Source organism: Carassius carassius, chromosome 22, assembly GCF_963082965.1.
Source record: "Carassius carassius chromosome 22, fCarCar2.1, whole genome shotgun sequence".
Lineage (NCBI taxonomy): Eukaryota > Metazoa > Chordata > Actinopteri > Cypriniformes > Cyprinidae > Carassius > Carassius carassius.
This window is the reverse complement of record NC_081776.1, coordinates 5,870,571-5,885,554: the sequence shown is the minus strand read 5'-3', so window position 1 is coordinate 5,885,554 and position 14,984 is coordinate 5,870,571. Positions and strand designations below refer to the sequence as shown.

The following is a 14,984-nucleotide window of genomic DNA, read 5'->3' as shown; positions in this document are numbered from 1 at the left end:
ATGACGCAAAAATTCTGCTGTCCAAACTACAAAAGCACATTCTAATTTGGCAGTCTAACTAAAGACAAGTCAACTCCCTTTGGGAAAAGGATCTTTTTTATGCTTTGTCTATATACAGGGTTACATTTGCTCAAAGAATTGACCCATTTTTAACATACTCCATCCTGAATGAGAGTTCTTGAAGTTTCTGTTTTGTTTAGGGGATTTTTAAACCTTTGGAAATATTCTGCCCAGTAAAGATGTTTGAGAATAATAAGATAGAGAAATCAACTTGATGTTGACAAGAATTATTATTTTTTTTGTCAGTAACATTTCAGACCACTGCGGCTAGTACATTCTAATGAATACATGCGTTAGCAGTCCTCACTCTTTGTTTAGGCTTTCAGCTTCTTGTTCTGCCACAAACTTGGTTCAGAAATGAAGTTTGTCCTGTAAATTCGGACTTTTAGGTTTATTTAAAGGGATGGTTCCTTCAAAGTGAAAATTCTGTCATCATTAACTCACCCTCAAGTTGTTCCAAACATGCATTAGGTTTTTCCTAATGTTGAACACAATATATGTTTTTTGATAACCAAATCATGACAGAATTTTCAGTTTTTATGCAAGTTGTTTTTTCAGACTAGTTAACTGGAAAATGTTTGTGAAACAATGTGCACATCCATAAAAGGTCCTCGTAAAGAATCAGGCAATGTGTCCAATGGGCAAACAGGTTTGTTTAGCATGACAGTTGTGACCATAAAAAGTGACATTTTGACCAGGATAAAGATGAGTTTCACAATACAGGAGGGACAAAAAATGCTCATCTCTGGACTCTTAATGAAAGAAAAGGCAAAGCCATACCTTTCCCCCTTTAGGACAAGAGTTCCTTCCAGCAGCACCATATCAGGCCCATTATTACAACCATTCCTATGAAGTGTATGGAGAGAATAGGGCACTCAGACGAAGGAGTGGAGCTCTGAGGAAAAACACAGGGGGTGCAGGGATGGAGAATGGAAGAGGAGGAAAAGGTGGTGAGAGAAACAAAAGAAAAAAATGACAGACACTCAAAATAAGGTAATGATTACACATGGGAGGTTTGTGCACATGTGGAATCACAGGTAAATAAAATATGGGAAATAATAAAAAAAGAGAGAGATAATAGAGAGAAAGAATGAAGAGTGTGATTATGAAAGGGAGGAAACACAACCAGATAGATAGATAGATAGATAGATAGATAGATAGATAGATAGATAGATAGATAGATAGATGATAGATAGATAGATAGATAGATAGATAGATAGATAGATAGATAGATAGATAGATAGATAGATAGATAGATAGATAGATAGATAGATAGATAGATAGATAGATAGATAGATAGATAGATAGATAGATAGATAGATAGAGATATAACAGCAGTTTATCAAGAATCATCAAATTTGTTTGGTATTTGATATGGTTCAGTGTGTGTTTATGAGCATATGGGAGTTTATGATATGTTTATGTAGGTGTTCAATGGTTATAAATCAACAGAACGAAGCAATGAAAGACCACGGGGGTGCAGGGAGACAGGAAAATACACTAAGATTAGATACACAACAAAGATGGTTAAACACAAAATGGAAACCTTGTGCTTGTTCTGACCCTCCGACTGATAAACACAGAGCAAAGGTCACCATCTTAGCATTTAAAGATCCTTGCCCACACTGCACAGCCAGCCCACTGTTTTAAACCAATGTACTGGGTTAAATCTGTCGACAGTGTTTGGGACATGTTGTTGAATTCCACAGAAAATAATTCGGATTCATCTTTCAGCTTGTGTAAACAAACAAACCAAACATGAGAACATGAGCTAATCTGCGCAATTTGTGTTTCTACAGCAAAAGCGGCCTCTCTCAATTACTTCTGGAACCCGACTGTTTCCTTCAAATGTTTTCTGTGATATTTGCTAGCATATTACAGATTCTGTCGATAGAGTTTCATTTGTTTTTAACCCAGAACATTCCTTTAAGGAATCATGGGAATTGTAGGAAGCAGAACAGTGTGAGTGAGGGGTTAACCACACAATTAAAGTACAACTATGATGGGCGGATGACTGACATGGGACAGGGTACTCTGACTGGACAGACTCTTTGATAGGGAAAAAAAAACCTTAATTAGGATTTCTGTGGTTTGGAAAAACTACTTAGACCTTGTTGTTAGACAGTACAGGGGTTAGAAAGACATCTATGTCAGTGCACATTGTACACACACAAAAGCTTGATTTACTACAGTGGATCAAGAAAACTAGTTAAGACACATTGGCTGCTAAAGGTTTGACAAACACAAGATGTAAAAACACACAGCCCAGAATCAATGTGTGTGACAGGGCAAAAACCAACCCAAAGTGAAACATACGCACTGGACCGAAATTGGCGAGTGGTTTAGTTAGATAGGATGCGCTTTGAAAGACAGATACTGCTGTTGGACAGATGGTCGCTTCAGCGGTGGTTGACCCCACATGCAAAACGTTAGTCATGTACAGAGCATTTTCAAACACTGACAAACATGTAGGTCGATGGAGTCATGGCGCCATTTTGTTGATAATATTTCGAACTACTTGCTGTGTGAGTAATGTCTGTTTGTTTTCAGCATGTGTACAGTACAGTGATTTATTTGAGGTCGCATTTTTAATCCACAGAAGTTCACACATTCCCTGTCTGAAGTTCTAGAGTGATGGCTCCTATTGATTTGGAAGAAAGCAGTGCGTTATGACTGATGTCCAGCCCCCTTTATTTCCCCTCACCTGAGCCTTCCTCCCAGCCAGCCGATCAAGCTCCGCCCTACAATGCAGCAGCTCCGCCTCTAGCTCCGCCCTCTCCCTCTGGCTGCTCTCATACAGCCCCTGCAGTTCCACAAGCTCTCCTTTTAGTCCCTCACACTAAAATAATGGAGAGATAAAGAGAAATAACAAATGATAAAGGACAAGTGATTAGATTCACTGAGTCACAGGTAGAGTTTTAGCTTGTGTGGCAGAAAAAAGTTGACTAAAAAGCTTTTAATCATTCCATTATTCAATAGAGGACAGAGGAAATAGGTTTTTTTTAGTCACACTGTCAGGGTTTTTCAGCGATATTTCCAACAAGGTCATATTGTTAAACAACTGAAGACAAAATAATTTAACATTTGGCTCACACTTTTTGTCAATACTGTGACAGATGGTTTGGTTTGCAACCTAACGTGAGCTCAATTCTCCCCATACTGAGAGTGAAGAATGTTTTTAATTAGTATTTTTGTTGTAAAATAACTTTTAAAGTATGAAACTTTTTTTAATTATCAGACATTATCATCACACATATACTGTACAAATATAGGTAGATAGTTCATCATCAATTGTTTGGCCAGGTGGTCATGGTAAATCTCAAAATACCCAAATAATCTGAATTAATTCTATAACTAGTGTAAATACCAGTAATGCCGTACCTCTCTCTGGACCTGTGATCCTTTCTCCTCGGCTTGTTTCAGCAGGTCTCTGAGGGAAAACACCTCTGAAAACCCTCCACTCTTCCCCATCGGCGTGATGGGTTTCCCCTCAAACAAGATGTTCTTTTGGGTGTAAGCGTCCATCGGATTCCCACCTCCTACTTCAAACGTGCGGACGAAACCCTCAGCCTTCACCTCTTTTTCTACATCTTTTTTTGTGTCATTTTCTCCATCATTCTGCTCTGCTTTGAGGGCCAGGCATGATTCAGCTGAGCTGTCAGGATTGAAGCAGGAAATGTACAGAACATTTATTAAAGATGTTGTGGTGCATTTTTTTGTGTATAACTAATGTACTTGAACTTGTGAGCTCTTGATGCACTCTTTGCAGATTAGCTTCATATTGTAACTTTGATACAGTGTGTGTGTGTATGTGTGTGTGTGTGTGTGTGTGTGTGTGTGTGTGTGTATGTGTGTTTGTGTGTGTGTTTGTGTGTGTGTGTGTGTGTGTGTGTGTGTGTGTGTGTGTGTGTGTGTGTGTGTGTGTGTGTGTGTGTGTGTGTGTGTGTTTATGTGACAGCTGCACTGCAGTACCCATTACTGATTAATTCTCATAATCATGTAATAAAAGGTTTCTCTCCCTCTTTCACTCTCTTATTCTCTCACAGTGCTTATAAAGTGTTTACAGTAGACACTGTAATTCTACAAAGCTATTTCACTTCCGAGAACAGCTATTCTTTTGAGCTGAAACATTTAGCAATAGTTTAAAAAAAAAAACATAATTAGATTCATAAAGTCAAAGAAACCTTGAAGTCTTAAAATAGCTGCAAGGCAACTGTGGCTCACCTCGCTGCCAAAATATTTGGATAAGATGAAATACACAATCATTAATGTTTCATGTTGCTGTGAAACATTTTCATAGCTGCTAAATCGTTTCAGTGAGAGTGTCCACTGAGACAGATTAAGGCTGAATGCTTCATGGGTCACGCCAGCCTTATTAACAGAGACTGAGCTTGAGATGCTCAGCGGCTGATTTGTCTTGTTTGTGGGTGATTGACAGGCCCTGTGGCCAATCACCTGGCTCGCTGCTGCTCCAACATCTCCAGTTTCTCAGAGAGCTGCTTGTTGTCATTCTTCAGAGTCTGACACTCGTCCTTCAAGCAGCGGCACTCCTCCATCAGCTGGTCCATGTCACCTGTCCGAACAGATGTCAGTTAAAGTAGAAGTAGGGAAAACCAGCATTACTACTTTTATTGTGTCTGCTATTCTAAATTCATGTATGTTCCAAGTGAAATACTACCATAATACTTTTGGTAGTATGTGGTATATATACTGTTCACATTATGCATTTTTTATGCAAGAAATACCTGGATGATCTACTACATTAACCAAAAATCAGAAAAACACAGTACGCTATTCAAAATGTAGTCACATGTACGTTCTGAATAAAATACTAGCATAGCGAAGTAAAGCATACTGCACAATATCTTCTGACTACAATATTTGATAAATTGCACTTAATAATACACTACCGTTCAAAAGTTTAGGGTCAATGATCAAACTGTGACCCAGTATATATGCTACATATACACACATATATACTCACATATATATATAATTTTGTTTTTGAAGAAGTTTCTTCTGCTCATCAAGCCTGCATTTATTTGATCAAAAATACAGAAAAAACTGTAATATTGTGAAATATTATTACAACTTAAAATAATAATTTTCTATTTGAATATACTTTAAAAAAATAATTTATTCCTGTGATGCAAAGCTGAATTTTCAGCATCATTACTCCAGCCTTCAGTGTGACATGTAACATCCAGTCTATCACATGATCATTTAGAAATCATTCTAATATTCTGATTTATTATGAGTGTTGGAAACAGTTCTGCTGTCTAATATATTTGATGAATAAAAGGTTTAAAAGAACTGCATTTATTCAAAAAAAAAAAATTCTAATAATATATATTCTAATAATATATTTTCTTTACTATCACTTTTTATCAATTTAACACATCCTTGCTGAATAAAAGTCTTGATTTTAATTAAAAAAAAAAGAAAGAAAAAAAATTACTGACCCCAAATTACTGACCAGTAGTGTATATTGTTATTACTAAATATTTATATTTTAAAAACATATAATAAATTTAAAAACAATTATTTTAAATTGTAATAATATATCACAATATTACATTTTTTTCTGTATTTTTGATCAAAGAAATGCAGGCTTGATGAGTAGAAGAAACTTCTTTCAAAAACATTAAAAATAGTAATGTTTCCAAACTTTTGGTCTGTACTGTATATATATATATATATATATATATATATATATATATATATATATATATATAAAATTATTGTATGAATATTGTATGAATATGGCAGTATGCAACTTGGAACATTGTCCTAAAGGCCAAATTGCAGATTTGTTTCTGATCGTGAAACAAACAATACTGAGGCTACACATCTATGGCAGGAAAATAGTGACCATTTGACCAGGGAGCCATAAACACACACCAAATCCTGCAACTAGTCTCCATGAAAACAACCCATTCTGCTCTCTTCCTGTTGCTGCAGTCTGACCTGTCAATCAGGAGTCATGTTTGCTTTGCACGTCCCCACATGGTGCAACGTTCAACCCCCAATAGCATTGCCTCTAATCTAGATGGAATCTGATTTGCAAATAACACTGCACTGTCTGTGCCAAGCCTGATTGTGTACTTGGTGTAAATAACCATCAGAAGTGCATGCACCGACAAACAACGTAACCTCAGATGCATCTGACCCCAAATCAGAGTTAACATAAATGCATCAATCAAGGCTCTGATTTGTTCATGTTCAACACTGTTTTGCAATCAGCACATCTAAACGCATGACCCCACCAGCAGTAATGACTGGTATGTTGTTTTTATTGCAGATCTTAATATAGTAAAGTTCTACCGACATCAAGGGAACAGAAACCAGCCCCGGCGCCCTTAGAGGCAGAGAAAGACATCAACACCAGACAAATGGGGCTCTGTGGAGGTCCTGCACTCTGTCAGAATGTCAAACAGACACTCAGACACTGAAAGATTCTGTAATAACCACTCATTTGTCAGTGACAATGCATTCTGGGTAATATCAGAGCACTGTGTCGTATCAGGCAGTGGGGAATAAAAGTTGATAAAACGTCTGTATCTCTCTACAGGGTTTATTTGCTATCAGCATCCGTCACTAATGTTGGAATGAGGTTATGTGATATAAAGAAAAGTCTTGCTGGAGAAATCTCAGCTGGCTAACGCACAGAAACACAGACGAGGTCTGGAAAAATGGACTCCGCAGAGCATATAACTTTGCATGTGTGTGGAACAGATGGATTACAACCCAAAATTATAGATAAGCAGACCCACAAAAATACATTCATTTGTTTTTCTAACATGAAGTATATGTTGATTTTATATTGAACAAATAAGTCTATAGAAACCTTTATTATTTTTATACTGATAATATGCTATAATGATGATATTAGCATAGTATTACCTAAGCCTCACATAAACATTTTTGCATGCTAACATTTTTGTTAAGGCATTATTAAGCCCAATGTTAAGTATTTTATATTTATTTGTATACTATTATAGTTTTAATATTTTAATTGGCTTTCATTTTTATATTTCCAGTTTTAATTTGAATTATTTTTTATGTGTTATCATTTTGATTGTATAAACATTTTTATTTAACTTTGATTTATTAAAAGAATTTGTTTTATTATTTCAACTTTTCTAATTTTCTTTTCATTTTGTTTTTCAGGTTGAGGTTTTCCATCTAATATTTATGCTTTCATTTCAGCTTTTCAATTACAGAAACCAGTTTTTAATAGTCTTCGTGTTAGTTAACAATAATCGCACTGATTAAGCAAGTTTCCTTTAATGGTGAACTGTGAATGTTGTGTTTTCAGGTTTTTCTATAATGTAATACATATGTACCCCACAATGCAGGCAAAAGACACACACACACATAACACATCTGTTCTTCAGTTAATTAGTGACTTGTGTATGTAGTTCCTGCATAAAGAAACCTGAAACAGACATTTGAATTCACACTATTTCACACTCCTTAGCTTCTGCATGTGAGCACATCCAAATAAACATAAGCGACAAGATTGTGCCAAAGAACACACAGCCAACCGATCTCATGCACACACACACACCCTCATGGAAAATGGGCCTGCCCTGCCAACTACAGAGTTGTTTTGGAGAGGTGTGAGGAGTGCGTGCTGTATTATTTCCCTGTTGAACTCACTGCTCATTCGAGGTCATTAGAGATCATTTACTCCCATATTACCACAGTTTTAAGTGTGTGTTGAGTTTCATAAGAGTGAATCCCACTGTATTCAATACACTCATATTTAAGGTACAGATTAAAAGGATGAGGAAGATGATACGGATAACTAGTCGCATTCATTGTGTTTTGGAGCACATTATGTAATTAACAGGACATTATTGACCAACTGTAGCATCAGAAAGATCATACTGGACAACAAAGCTTCAAGCTGATACAAACTGGTCCTTTTAGCTGGCATAGTTTGGGAGCCTGTAGTGTGGTGGGAATCAGACCTTCTCCTCCTGCTTTCTCCTGCTCTTCTCTGCGCTGGTTCTTCATGCTGATTTCGGCCCTCAGTGTGGTCAGCTCTAGCTCGTACTCCTGCGTGGTGCCGCGCAGACGCTCCAGCGCGGCGCGCACACGGCACAGTTCCTCCTGCAGCAGGGCGATGTCATTCTCTCGCTCAGCTGCCGCCTCCTCCGCCGCCTGCTGCAGCTCCTGCACCTCCTCCTGTGCCACACGCAGCTCCTCCTGCGCCTCCCATAGCTCGCTGGCCTTCTCCTCCTCAAGACTGTCCAGCTCCTCTTGCACTGAATGCAGCTGGGCTGGAGGTCAGAAGCAGGGACAGAACAACATTTTTTAACTGAATATCGGGTAATAAAAAGTATTGCAGTACAGTCATATGATAATACAATAGAACTTTGATATCTACAAAGGTTTAACATATTAAATATAGATTTTTTTATTGTTAACTAAAACTACAAAAACATTTATATATATTGTCATGGTATGTAGATGTAGATAACGCAGGAAGAAGAAATAAACGTTTATGGTTTTTAATTCCAACTTCAAAATAAAGAAAAGGCGAGCTACAGTAAATAGCATCAACACACATGTACCATTAAATGAACATCAATCTAGGATGAAGAACAGACCGAAACTGAAGGTTTATAACGACAGGGAAACTAGGGAGCAAACGAGATGATTAATCAACACATGTGAACAGAATGAACTAATCAGGGGAACTAAGGGAAACTAGGTTAAAGAACGTAGAACAGAAACAAAGGAAAATCTAAACCAGAACAGAAGATAAACATGACATATATCACCTATTTAGTTCTACTTTTCTTTATGTTGATGTTGGAATTAAAGACCATAAACATTTACTCCTTCGTCGTGCGCTTTCTACAACCACATATCAGGACACTATATATATATAAGTATGCATACACTTCAAATCCTTATGAGCTGGCAACTAACTAATAAAATCCATGTAGAATTTATATATGCATCGTTTGAGGACATCAAGACCCTTTGAGGTATATATTCAGCCACTTCACTGAAAACCAAGGACATTTGAAGTGAAAAATACAGGTCTTTGTTTCTTATCTCATTACAGAATTCACTCAGCACAGCCAGCTATCAAGTAGCAAAAAAAAAAGTTTAAAAAAAAAGTTAAAACCTCTCAAACTAACCACACAGAGTGTGAATTTTAGTCTGCAGGGGCTTCTAGAAAACTATAATCAGTCTCTTTCTTGCAAGGCAGGAACACAGAAAAAAAAAGGAAAACAAAAAAGTCCTTTGTCACAGACTGTGATTAACCACATCAACTCTGGGGACCCACCGGTGGGTCCAATATTGCATATGCCTAATTCTCAAAAAATCAAAATAACAGCTGAAGTGGTTAAACTGAACTGAAGAACCATTTTCTCCTTCATCCAGCATGTGAATCTGATTCTGGCAGTGGTTTGTTGTGTTATTCATGTATGTGATTCCATTACTCACGATGGTACTTCGGCACAGCCCATGCACTTCTGCAAGCGCAGGTTTACTTTGCCTCCTCACAGTTCATTTAATATAATTACAGCACAGCCGCTGAGAGAGTGAAAGTGAGTCACTGAGGAAGTGAACAACAATTTAATCATCTCTGCTTTTCCCATCTCTCCATGGCTAACACAGGCCCTCTCTACTCCCTCTTGCACCAAAGTAGCACTCAAAAAAACTAATGGAAATGGGATGTCAGAACCACAGGAAATGACATCATGCTTGAAGGATTCTACAGTAGAGTTACCTGACTGATTGAGAATCTCCATCATAATGCATTCACTGATAACATTGAGTTTGAATACAACGATTTGAAGAACTTGCATTCATAAAGATGATGAAGCTGCATTGGTAGTGCATACTGTCTACCGTTGAAAAAAGTATGTGAGATATTACGATTTTTAACAGAAGTATGCTACATGGTCACATTTAGAGAGTGCCATTCAAACATCATTTTTGAAACAAATAAAATGTAATTTAATTAAAATTGAATAAAATTACACATTATTTTAAAAAATGTTAAAATTAAATTAAATGAATTAAAATTATACAAACTAAAATAAAAATAAATAATATAGTAAATTAAATAAGATGATATGAAAAACAAAACAAAATGACAATAAATAAAATAGTAAAATAAAACAAAATGAAAGTGTAATTAAAAATCAAATTAAAGTAATTAAACTTTTTCCATTAAAAGTAATTACAGTTTCAGTAATTTAAAGCTTTTCAGACCAAAATGTTTTAAGAAAAGGAAGGTGAAATCAAGCACATTGTATTGTTGGATAAAAGTACCCAGTGCATTGTACTATAACGTATATTGCACATTGTGGCAAATGTTATCTGGGTACTGTAGTAATATAATAGTATAATATTGAATATTTCAAACCATAGCCATAGCAACTATTTTTAATACAGCACAAAGATATGAATATGAAAATAGCCTCTTCAAATCATCCGGGGTCTGTGTTGAAATCATAAAACAGCTTGATATATCAAGAATGTTTATTCCTTAGCATTGGACACAGCTGTTATTTAATATGCTGAATGTAAGAGGGTATTTGTGCTGCTTGTTGACTGAGTAAAGCAACTTGTATCTGTCATTTTTTAAGTCTACTAAGTTAATTTTATTAATTTTATCACTGACTTCAGTTATTAGCACTGTGGTGCATACACATCTATTTCTACTTGTGTTTCTGTTCACCTTGAAGTCTCTGGATCTGTCTCGTAAAGGTCTCAGCCTGGTGGGCGCTTGCCAGCCGCTCTTCCTCCAAAAGACCTACAAAGCAACAGAACAACATTTAAAGGCAGCTGTAGGGACATTAGAATGAGTAATTAGTAACTTATCACTGGCATCCGACAATATTAACAAGCCAGGAATGTTTGTGTGAGGGCATGATGAGGAACAGGTGGTTTGGTGGTCAGTGACAGCTGAGCATGCTCAGAGGGAACTACCCTGTGATGATGTCACACCCTAAAAACAGAGAGCATTAGCAAACGCACCCTGAAGCTCGTTGTAGCTCTCCTCGTGTCGTTGCGACACTTCTCTGGTCTCCTCCAGCTCCAGGAGCAGCTGCACCACCTGCGACCTCAGTACCTCCAGTTCATCTTCTTCATCCACTCCTCTTTGCTCCTCTCTTTCCCCCTCCTTCTCCTCCTCCTTTACCTCCATCTTTTCCCTCTCATCCTCCTGCCCCTTCTCTCCATTTCCGGCCTCCACCTCCTCCTGGTCTCTTTCCTCGTTATCCTCCAGTGAGCCTCGCTCTTTGGCCGTCATTTCTCTGCCTAAACCTGGCCGCTCCACTTTGAAGTCACACACATCATCTGAGACAGAAAAATAATTAATTAATCACTCAATTATATGTAAGACTTAATTAAAAAAGATTCAGCAGTAAGGTATTTATATATGATATAAAATGTCTCGTATCACACATTAAAATAATTTGAACTTGCGTTTCACAGATAAACACAACTAAAAATAAAGGTTACTAAGACACACCTACAATGGAAGTCAATTATTATTTAAAAATTTGTATATAAGATCTGTAAAGCTGTTTGGATCTTTTTTTTTTCAGCTGTTTAGGGTTTTAGGATCTGTGGAATTAAATGATCATGTTGTAACATAAGATATAATGTAAATACACACATTTACTATATATATATAATTGAGCTTAACTTGTATGGAACCTACAATATTCCTTGAGCCGGATCCTCTGCTCCAATAAACATTAACTCATCCAGAAAAAAAAATACATTTAAAAGTTGTCTCGCTGTCATACCCACATTCTCTGTTTGAAAAAACGAGATGTCCAGCTATACATGTACCACACCCCCACCCCCACCCACCACCTGTCGCCTCTGGTGAGAACCCACTAAATCCATCCACTCCAACAATTTCATCTCAGAAACCTCTTCATCACCTGCTGGCCCCCGGCTCTCATCTCTTTCTGCCACCAACAGACCTCCAGACCACCACAAGCAATCAAAACACCCACCCAGTGCCACCAGTGTCCCCGTGCTAAAGGAATGTGTACTATTTGCAGGATTTAGGCCATGAATCGCCCCTCTGCCTTCACCTGTTTTCTGTTCACTAACAGAACAAAGACACACACAAAGAGATTCCAGACAAGAAATTATAGCCAACAGCAGCAGTGGCCCTTTCAAACAGTAGGGGACCCATAGAGTCCTCTAGTGGCAGCAGTGGGTATACCTCGCTGGATTACCTCGACCCCCCCAATTTCCGTCCCCAGTTGCAAAGTCATGTGTTTATGGTCTATTGATTATGTGCTTTTGTGCTGAGGTGTATTTTCTGTTTCCCAAAAGGAGCATAGTCTGGGTGTTGTTTTTTTTCTCCTCACTTGCCTAATGTTATGCTGTATTTCTTCCTCAATTCCCTGTCTTCCTGTCCTGTCTACCCCCTTGTCATATTGTATGTATGTTGTGAATGTATGGACAGGTTGATGGCTAATTTCACTGGTACTTGTGACTAGTGACAATAAAGGGCTACTATATTAATGCACACAAGCACGCACACACACACACACACAAACAAACAAACACACATTATATATATATATATATATATATATATATATATATATATATATATATATATATATATATATATATATATATATATATATATATATATAATATTAAATTATAACAATAACTTTATATGTACACTATACATATATAATGCATATACATAGATATATATGACGTTAAATTATTAATACTAATTTTACTCACACATTATTAATACTATACATTACATAAAATATACAAAATAATTAAGACATTATAAAATAAGACATTAGACAGATCTCGTGATTTTTTTCTACACTGTATGAATAGTGACAAAGAAACGGAATGAAAGAACATGTGAAGTGAGCAGCTGATCTCCTCCTGTTGTCGTTCTCCTGTACAGTCTGTGCTAATCACCCACCAAAGTAAGGAGCCAACTAGTTAAAAATAGCTCATTTCAACACTCTCCTTCTCTCCAATACCTTTTCTTCTTTTCTATTCATCACATCCTCATTTCCTGCCTTGCACTATTCACATCAGCTATTTTTCATTCTCATTTTCCAAATGATCCTTTTTTTCTTTCCCGGGTTCATCCCTCTTTCCAACAGTCACCCGTTTCTCTTTTTTAAATCTACCACCTTGTACTTAGCGCCATCTTTCTCACTCTCTCTCATCTTCACTCTGGCGTTAACAGGTGCCGCCCGCTCTGGTTTCTCTCACTTACCCTCTGACCTCTGAACTCAGAGAAATAGGCCATTCAATTAGCCCATTACACACACTTAATCTCTCCTACAGTCTCACATTCTAGATCTCTTAAATGACACAAGGACTGTGTTTGAGAGTATAATTATATAAAAACATATATTACAACTACTTTTATTTTTACATTATAATATATTTGTACATACTGTATGTATGAATATATGAATAGATACATAATTACAGCAGTATCTTAAAAAAATTAGCTGAGTCAGTGATATGCGTCTATAATATCACAAGGCAAATCTGAACTGGTTAATGCTTGTGAACGGCATGAGGTCCACACACAGGACACGGAGACAGTCGGCCATGCCAGACCTGACTAGACGATTCACCTCGCTGATCCTCTTTAGATCAGATGCCTGTGTGGGATTAACAGAATCTGTCAGTGTGGAAAATGAATTGTCTTGCCAGCAACTCCTCCCCCTCCATTCCTCCGTCTTTCTGTGTCCTGTTCACTCCCTCTTTCTCTTTTCCCCTTGTTTGTTTTCTCTCACTTCCCTCTCTCTTCCTGAATGTAATATTCCTGTGTAATGAGCCATGTGCTGTATTATTGATCATGCTTTGCAGATTAAAGTATTTCAAACATCTATGAAATAATAAATTAACCAGTGGGGAAACACACACACACTCACATACAGGCAGAAGCAGCAGAACAGACAGGGTCTTGAGCTCAAAGGATTATAGGCAGCTTTGATAGCACCCAATCAGCTTTATCCAGCATATCTGAGATATGAATTATTCTTTTGGGACAGGGAATTATTTTTACACGCAGACAGACATCTGGATCGATCACTGGATAGGCAATGCACACCACAATCATGAAGCATCCCTCAGGATGAATAATGCAAAGTTAAACAAGAGCAGAATCTCTGGTTTTCTGTATAATCAGTACAAAGTAGTGCTGTCAGAAACAAAACATATAGTTCCGCATATACTTTTAAAATTTAAAGGAATAGTTCACTCAAAATTGAAAATCTGCTTGAAATGTACTCACCCTCAAGCCATCCAAGTTATCTTCATCTAAACACATTTGGAGAAATGTAGCATTACATCGCTTGTTCACCAATGGTTCCTCTACAGTGAATGGGTGCCATCAGAATGAGAGTCCAAACAGCTGATAAAAACATCACATTAATCCACAAGTAATCCACACGACTCCAGTCCATCAGTTAACATCTTGTGAAGTGTAAAGCTGTCTGTTTGTTTTGAAGAAAAAAATCTATCATTAAGGCATTTTAACTTTAAATCATCACTTCTGATGGCACCCATTCACTTCAGAGGATTCATTGGTGAGCAAGTGATGTAATGCTACATTTCTCCAAATGTGTCTTGAAGAAATAAACGCATCTACATGAGGGTAAGTAAATTATTTTGAAAATTACATGTACAAAAGTACATGCAACTCATGTGCATGCACAATCTAACACTGCACAGAACACAAAACACATGCAAACGGATTTTTTTTCTCTTGTAACATCATGCACCATGTGTGCAATGGCTGACATAACAGAGGCCTAACTTCCTGCTGAACTCAGATTCTTGTGATTTTCTCATGTTTGACGACGACTCACAACAGAAATAGTTCAGGAGAATGCGAGAATCAGTTCCTTAATTTGTGTAATTTTGCC

General features: G+C 37.1%; 1 protein-coding gene across 2 annotated transcripts in view; it reads right to left on the bottom strand.

Annotated features, from left to right (window-relative positions):
• The window catches only part of LOC132098799 (coiled-coil domain-containing protein 136-like), a 31,736-nt gene that overhangs the window by 4,478 nt on the left and 12,274 nt on the right, over positions 1-14,984 (bottom strand). Inside the window, exons 2-8 of one of the 2 annotated variants that reach the window (XR_009422973.1) lie at positions 11,071-11,391; positions 10,772-10,846; positions 8,037-8,348; positions 4,516-4,633; positions 3,442-3,715; positions 2,765-2,899; positions 841-906 (exon numbers count right to left, since the gene is read on the bottom strand). Coding sequence is in view for 1 of the 2 variants with exons in the window: in XM_059505001.1 (XP_059360984.1) it covers positions 851-955; positions 2,765-2,899; positions 3,442-3,715; positions 4,516-4,633; positions 8,037-8,348; positions 10,772-10,846; positions 11,071-11,391 (1,340 nt within the window). In the remaining variant the exon portion in view is untranslated. Of the gene's footprint in view, positions 1-840; positions 956-2,764; positions 2,900-3,441; positions 3,716-4,515; positions 4,634-8,036; positions 8,349-10,771; positions 10,847-11,070; positions 11,392-14,984 lie in introns of both variants that reach the window. The other variant, XM_059505001.1, reaches the window with a different exon arrangement.